Consider the following 8051-nt stretch of genomic DNA (forward strand, 5'->3'; position numbering starts at 1 on the left):
TCGTGTTTGGGGTTGTTTAGCATATGTTAAAATTCTAGAAAATAAAAGGAAGAAGGTTGGACCTAAAGCATTTAAATGTGCATTTGTTGGGTATGCTGAACATAGTAAAGCATATAGATTTTTGGACATTGTTAATGATGTTATTGTAGAATCTAGAGATGCATCTTTCATAGAACATAAAAATGCATTTGATTCTCTTCTTGATGGCAGCCGAATTATAGTAGATGAACTTCCTGTAAATGACATGATTGAATATTCTAATGAATGTGTTGATGAACCAGAAACTGAAGTTAGACTCAGTAAACGCATTAGAAAACCAACTAATTTTGGTTCTGACTTTTATACATTTCTAATTGAGAATAATCCTGTGTCTTTTCAAGATGCTATGTCTTCTCAAGATGCTGCCTTTTGGAGAGAAGCTATAAATGATGAAATAGAATCAATTATGTCTAATAATGTTTGGAAATTAGTGGATTTACCTGTTGGTTGCAAAACTATTGGCTGCAAACGGATTTTCAAAAAGAAATTAAAAGCTGATGGTACAATCGATAAATTTAAAGCACGTTTGGTTGCAAAAGGCTTTAAACAAAAAAAAGGTATTGATTATTTTGATACTTTTGCTCCTGTAACCAGAATATCTACTATTAGAATTCTTATTGCCATGGCTGCCATATATAAGCTTCAAATCCATCAAATGGACGTGAAAACGGCCTTTTTGAATGGAGAATTAGATGAAGAGATATATATGGAGCAACCTGAAGGTTTTGTAGTGCTAGGGCAAGAACGCAAAGTTTGCAAACTTGAGAAATCCTTATATGGATTAAAGCAAGCCCCTAAGCAATGGCATGAAAAATTTGATAGTTCTCTGGTGCATAATGGTTTTAAAATTCATGATGCAGACAAATGTGTCTACAGTAAAGTAGATAGTAGCTCAATTATTATTATTTGTTTATATGTTGATGATATGCTTATTTTGGGTAACAATAGTGAATGCATAAATCAAACAAAAAGATTTTTATCTTCCTTGTTTTGTATGAAAGACTTGGGTGTTGCAGATGTTATTTTAGGAATCAAAATTATAAGAAATAAAAATGGCATTGTATTATGTCAATCATATTATATTGAGAAAATTCTTACAAAGTACGGATATCTTAATAGTTCACCAGCATGCACCCCATATGATCCAAATATGAAATTGACTCCTAATGATGGTGCTAGTGTTCAACAATTAAAATATGCCAGTGTTGTAGGTAGCCTTATGTATGCAATGAACTGCACAAGGCCTGACATTGCCTATGCAATGAGTAAAGTGTGTAGATACACTAATAATCTTGGTCATCAACACTGGAATGCAGTGAACATGATTCTTAGATATCTAAAGCATACTTTAGACTCTGGAATTCACTATACCGAGTTTTCTGCTGTTATTGAAGGGTATAGTGATGCAAGTTGGAATACTGACTTTGAAGATTCCAAGTCTACAAGTGGTTGGGTTTTTACCCTTGGAGGAGGAGCAATTGCACGGGGGTCTAAGAAACAGACCTGTATAACTCATTCTACAATGGAATCTGAGTTTATTGCTTTGGTATCTGCTTGTAGAGAAGCTGACTGGCTTAAGAATATGCTAGTGGATATTCCACTAGGTGAGAAGCCTATACCTGCTATTTCAATGTTTTGTGATAGCCAATCAGCTATATGTAAAGCAGGTGATATGAAATACAATGGAAAGTCTAGACATATTAGTCTAAGACACAATTTTATAAGACAAATGATTGATGACAATATTATTTCATTGAAATATGTGAAGTCATGTCAAAATTTGGCAGACCCATTTACGAAAGGCCTTTCGAGAGATGTCATCAATAAAACATCGAGGGGAATGGGAATTAAGCCAATTAAGTCATCACTTAAGGATACCCAACCTAGAGCGCTGGAGATCTCACATGCATAGGTTCAATGGGAAACAAATTGGTGAATGACAAATATTGAGCATATTTATGTAAGCCCATTACTGATGTGTGCTCATGAGCTGTAACTAATATGAGGGTTGAGCTAATAGCTCTTAATGAGTTTGTAGGCCTTAAGGCTAAGGTGTGTGTTACAGTACACCTAGACAAACTCACCTATATGAGTGTAGAAATGTGAGCCATTTCTTATGAGAATTGACAATTCTCTAGAGCACTCATGAATCCAGGAAAGCACAAGGCTCAAAATGTGCCGACATGAAATCCACACAATCGAACTTTGGAAACTTATGTATGATTGAAAACTCCGTTAACAATATAAGGAGCTAAGTTCAAGGTAAGTCCACTTAGCACCTTGGTTAATTTAAGTTTTCTTACAACATTACCACTCATGAAGAGCAACAAAACGTTGAACCCATAAACAAAACAAGAGCAAAAGCCAAAACAAATAAAAGAAAACAAAACGGGCTCACGCAGGAACCACTGGCTCAAAGGATGGCAAAAGAGGGAGAGCGTCAGCAGGAGGAAGCAGGAGATCACTAAGATGCATATGCAAGATCACATAAACATTCACCAAGATTTTATGTAGCAGATTATGAATGTTAACTGAAATTTGATGAAAATGAGCATCATTGCGCGCCATCCAAACAAACTACCAAGAAAGAGAGAGAGAGAGGGGGGGTCAATGGATCAGAATTTATTCGATATTCAATCGAATCCAACTATGTTTAGTCAGATTTGATAAGCCAAAACCATATCTGATTATAATTTGGAGGTTTTGATTCTTTGCTATTGAATCGATGAATACACAAATTTGATGGAAATCTGAACCTCTTTACATGCAAAAGAAAAAACAATGGATTTGGTGCGAGCTTTTCGCTGTCGGTATCTGAATTCAAACTTAAACCCATTTCACCAACATCCGATCAGCCGAATTTGGTATTAGCTATATCCCGACCTGAATCCGAAGCATTTACTAGATTAACCTTTAATCATCATGTATGTGTGTGTCCTTTTTACTCGTCATGTTTGATCTACGTGGGTGTGTGTATACGTGAAGTGTTCACAAGGATAGTCCGTTTTCTAGTACTTTTAATATTTTGAAATATATTTTTTTTAAAACGCATTTTGATGTATATAACAAAACTAATTTGTATTAATTAAAATATCTGCATCCTCATATCTTATTTCATAAAAAAAAAATGTTCTAATTTGCGTGTCGTACTTGTGACACGTGTCAAGGCTTACCTCATTACAACACGCACACAGGTTTTTCCTAGCGATCTCATTAATGAATGATAGCTGGTTTTTGCTGCATGTTGGTATCTTGTGCATGAATGATTTAGCTAATAGCTATGAAAAGATGGGTGCATGTATTTATGGATGAAGTATCCCTTTTTTTCGATTTTGGAGCTACTTTATTATATCAATGGGGGCAGCTCGGATATTGAAGGCACCCAGAGCACTTTGATGGTTGCATTTATTTCTTAATAATTGCCACTGCACCAATTTTAAGCTGCCGTTTGGATACTTCATATATACCTTGTATTAAATTCTCTATATATTTTGAAGTTCTCTATTAGCCAGCAGGAAGAACAATCAAAAGAAAGAAACTTCCTAGATTTTCATAACAGTGAGAGAATTTGTTTGCCACCTTGAACCTCTATTTATTGGATCTTCATGTTCCTGATATTGTACTTCAATGCTACCCAAGACCTAGATTTAGGCATACAAAGTGTCATTTATTCCAAGGGACTCCAAACTCAAGCAAGAAATTAAGCATGCGTTTGATATGGCTCCTGATTTGTGTTTCACCCGGAAGCGTCACTGTATAGGGATGTAAACGGTTGGATTCAATTTGGATGTGAGCTTTAATGGATCGCACCAAATCAGATAGTGCCTAGTCGAGTTTTGAGTATCGAATCCATATCCAACTAGTTTAAAATAGCTAATTGGACATTCTTTTACATATAATCGGATTTGGATTATATTAAGACTCAGTTTCAGATGTAAAACTTCACACTAAATCCGAATTTGACAAAATACCCTACTCAAAGCCGAACCATTGACATGCCTTTGTTTCTTTTCATAGTGAAATATCGCCATTTTTAAAAAATAGATGTTACTTTTTTCAGTAGTTCTAGTAAGATGTTTAAAACAAGGAAGAAAGACAAATTCAAACTAAATTCTGAGTTCATTATTCGGATCATAGATGGACTGGGTCAATGTGTGTCCAGAACCGGGAGGATCAGAGGGTCATCTAGCCGAGCCTTCACTCGGTTTGGTCTTCAAATATCAAAACCTGATCAACTGGCGCTTTTCTAGGCCCGTTTTTTCGTCATGACTCGGTCTTAAGATAAATAGATGGTCCAGTACTCGTCATGACTGAACAGTCTAGATCTGGATTCAAAGCTGGCTCTGAGACCATGGTTGGTCCTGATGGATATGAAGCAGATCAAAGGTACCGAAGCACCATTATTACTCACCTAGTCATAGGAGATTGGATCCGAAACAGGAAAATACATAGGAAAGTCAGATCTGTTGGGATCCAAAACAATAAGTAACTTCCAAATACGTAGGCATGTGCCCACCCTGGCTACAACGTAACTCTGCCCGTGTTCACAGGTGACTAGCTAGGGATGCAAATGGGTCGGACGTGCCCACCCTGACCGAAAATCACCCAATAGGGGGGTATCAGGTCAAGGTGGGCCCACCCTGATCCACCATGGGATTGAGAGTCCGGGTCAGGGTGGGCACCACCCACGTCTCTCTCTCTCTCTCTCTCTCTCTCTCTCTCTCTCTCTCTCTCTCTCTCTCTCTCTCTCTCTCTCGGTGTGTGTGTGTGTGTGTGCGCGCTGATTGCTCAGGGTGTAGGGCAGTACGCATGCCATTTGCATCGGCTGTCTGCTGTCTGGCGGCCTCTCCTGCATATCATTCAGTCTTTTTTTTCTACTTGTGCTTTTTCTTTTTCTAGGGTTTAGAATTTTTTGTGTTTTTGTTGTTTAATTAGTGTTTGGGTTTTTTATTGTGATTTTTTCAATGAGATGAATGTTTAATTATGTTTTGTTCAATCAACATTAGATATGATCGTGCATGCTTGATTTTAGTTATAAATTTAGGGGTTTCATTTTTTTTTCTTAATTAGCATGTATATATGAATGATTTTTGTTAGCGAATAAGTTTTTGATTTTTTTTTAATAACATGAATATTTAATTAGGTTTTAAGGTCTTTTATTTTTTAATTAGTATTTAGGTTTTTCATTTTTATATTTTAAAATGAGATGAATATTTAATTAGGTATTCCACATGCTTGATTTTAGTTAGACTTTTAGGGGTTTTTATATTTTTTCTCAATTAGCACATATATAATTTAGGAAATAGGTTTTTGAGTTTTTAGTAGCATGAATATTTAATTAAGTTTTAAAGTTTTTTTAATTAACATTTTTTAATGAGTTGAATATTTAATTAGATATTTTTATTTTTTTAAATCAACATTAAACATGATTCAACATGCTGGATTTAGAAATTTAAGTTTTTTTTTATCAAATAGCCTATAAACAAGAGATGCCTGCTAGGATTTAAGTTTTTGATTTGTTTTTTTATAAAATGACATAAATGTTTTTATGGTTTAAGTTTTATTTTTTATTTTTTTCAATGATAATTAGACATGAATCTATGAATAATCAATAATAAATGCTTTATTTTAGTTAAAATATTAATGGTCTTGTTTATTAATCAATTAATAAAAAATGCATAGTTATGATATTTGTAGGAATCAGGGTTTTGTGTAAAAGTTATGCCTTAGAATCATGGATTTTTTTTGGAAATGTTGTTAGTATAATTTATTTGGATTTATTTCTGTGCATTGGTGCCTCCCTAGTTTAAATTCCTGCCTGTAAAACATGTTGCAGTTGCATTGGGGGGGTGCGTGTTCTGGGCCCACACGGGATGCAGTGCAATGCAACTCATATGGACACGTGAACTCCATCAAGTAACGCTGGGGCATTAATGGTGCATGAGCAAGGCACCTTAGACCCGATCCAAAAGACCAAAAAGCACTCCAGAAATTCAGTGTTTCGACTCGAACCAAGTCGGTGTATAGTCACAATCAAGATCATGTTCACAGCTTTAGGCAACGAGAAGAATACACAGTTTAGAGAAAAAAGACAAACAGCACCATCACCATCCTCCATTAAAGCTACGTTTGGGATCAAATAGAACATGACCCAGTTCATGAAATTCCAGATTCCTACTATCGAAAATCAAGTTCTAGAAAAGATCACAGAAAGAGAGTAACCCCCAAGGCCCAAAACAGTACAACACTAATTTTTTTTTTAAGATAACAGTACAACACTATTAAAAGACCAAAATTACCACAAATAAACAGGGTGGGACCCATACCCATCAACACGTACACATCCACGCTAGACATACAAAATCCTAGAAAGGTAAAGACCAACAAAGAAGAGAGAGAGAGAGAGCAAAGCAAACCACCAAGCCGTTTCCCGTCACCGGGAAACCACCAAACCCTAAGCCAAAGCATACGTAGAGGTAGTTAGAGGAAGAGATGAATAGCATCCAACAAGGAGAGAGAGAGAGAGAGTACCCACAACAAAACCCCAAGAACCACCAAGCGGTATCCCGGCACCGAAAAACCGCCAAGCGCCTAGCAGTAAGCGACGCACCTCTTCTTGCAATCCATGGTGCAGCCGCCGCCTCCACCGCCGGCGCCGTAGCCCTTGCCTGATTGGCTGAACGACTGGAAGCAGCGGGCCGGGCAGACGAGCCTCTTGCCGTAGCAGGGACCCCGCTCCTTGCACGTCACCGTGGGGCGGTACACCCCGTTCCGGGAGTACCCACCGTTGGGCCCGCCGAACCCGCCGCCGTACCCTCCGCCGACTACGCCGGGACCCCAGCCGTTGCCAAACCCGGGGATCGGAAAACCGCCGCCGGGGAAGAAACCGCCTGGCATACCGCTGAAGGGGTCGATCCCCATGTTGGGGTTGGGGTTCTGGTACTGGTAGGGATTGCCTGCCGCCTTCCTGAGCTCTTCCTCGAAGCTGCCGTCGGGCTCCTGCCAGGCCGCTCCGGCGACCACCAGGGCAGTCAGGAGGAGGATGAGGTGGAGAGATAAAGGGGAAAGGCTTGAGCTTTTCATCTTCTTCATTTTGTTGGTCTGAGGGGATGGGTGGTGGTGGTGTGGTTTAAATAGGTGGTGAGGTTGCATTTAAGAAGGTAGAGGCAGAGGGTGGGAGTTGGGTGACAGTTGAGGAAAGGGTGTGTGACCACACATCACACAACAAGAGCAATGATCATGCTCACAGTTCACAATTCACAGTTCACACATGTACACCGTTCGGATTCTGGTCGGATGTGGCCAGTACCAGATCCGATTATCTGGATGTCGGCTGAACGAATTCGGTTTCAGACTTGGATATGAATGGTGAAAAGTAGAGGTGTCGCCCAACTCGGATCTGACGTTGAGGTGTGGGTACCGGTTCTGAACCATACCTGGGTCCTATAAGGATTACATGAACCAGACTGGGTCCATACCCTATAAAATATACATTTTTTAATTTCTTTTACATAGAAAAATCACAGATCTTAATCAGAAACGGTTCGGACCCATGTCTGATATGAAATTTCCAAACCATATCCGTCTCCACATCCTGATCTAACCCTTTGGGCCGACCTAGATTCTAATCAAACCTTCATCTTTCTCACCAAACCCTGACCCTACAGGGTTTGGTACAGGTCTGGTCTGGGTCAAACCCGACCCATTGACACCGTTAACGCAAAACTGATACCATATCTGGTTTTTTACATGTTGAATTAGGATACCCATTAAATCCAGATATCTGTCAGAACCATATGTGCATCAGATTATAATCAGATATGGTTTTGTCTTACCAAATCCTACTAAACAGGATCAGTTTTTGTCGGATACCTGATAAAAATCCAATCAGTTATCCCTAGTCCATAGTCACAAATCTCATTTTTGGACAATTATCCACCAAAAAAATATATAATATTTTGAAAAAACAAGCTTTTTATAAAAAAATATTGAGAAATTATCGGTATTGGTTT

General features: G+C 38.3%; 1 protein-coding gene across 1 annotated transcript; it reads right to left on the minus strand.

Annotated features, from left to right (window-relative positions):
- Window positions 1–6132: 6132 nt before the first annotated feature.
- On the minus strand, window positions 6133–7169 carry LOC149834648 (uncharacterized). The gene is made up of 2 exons (XM_090010231.1): window positions 6575–7169; window positions 6133–6493 (listed from the first exon to the last, which is right to left on the minus strand). The coding sequence occupies exon 1, from the start codon at window positions 7129–7131 to the stop codon at window positions 6631–6633; it is 501 nt and encodes a 166-aa protein (XP_089866357.1). The 5' UTR covers window positions 7132–7169; the 3' UTR covers window positions 6133–6493; window positions 6575–6630.
- Window positions 7170–8051: the final 882 nt, after the last annotated feature.

The sequence above is a fragment of the Nuphar pumila genome, chromosome 6 (assembly GCF_984573655.1).
Source record: "Nuphar pumila chromosome 6, dmNupPumi1.hap1.1, whole genome shotgun sequence".
NCBI classification, from domain to species: Eukaryota; Viridiplantae; Streptophyta; class Magnoliopsida; order Nymphaeales; family Nymphaeaceae; genus Nuphar; species Nuphar pumila.

Excerpts from the sequence above, each read along its gene's own strand:
- LOC149834648 (XM_090010231.1), bottom strand. The coding sequence starts at position 7,131 with ATGAAGAAGATGAAAAGCTCAAGCCTTTCCCCTTTATCTCTCCACCTC.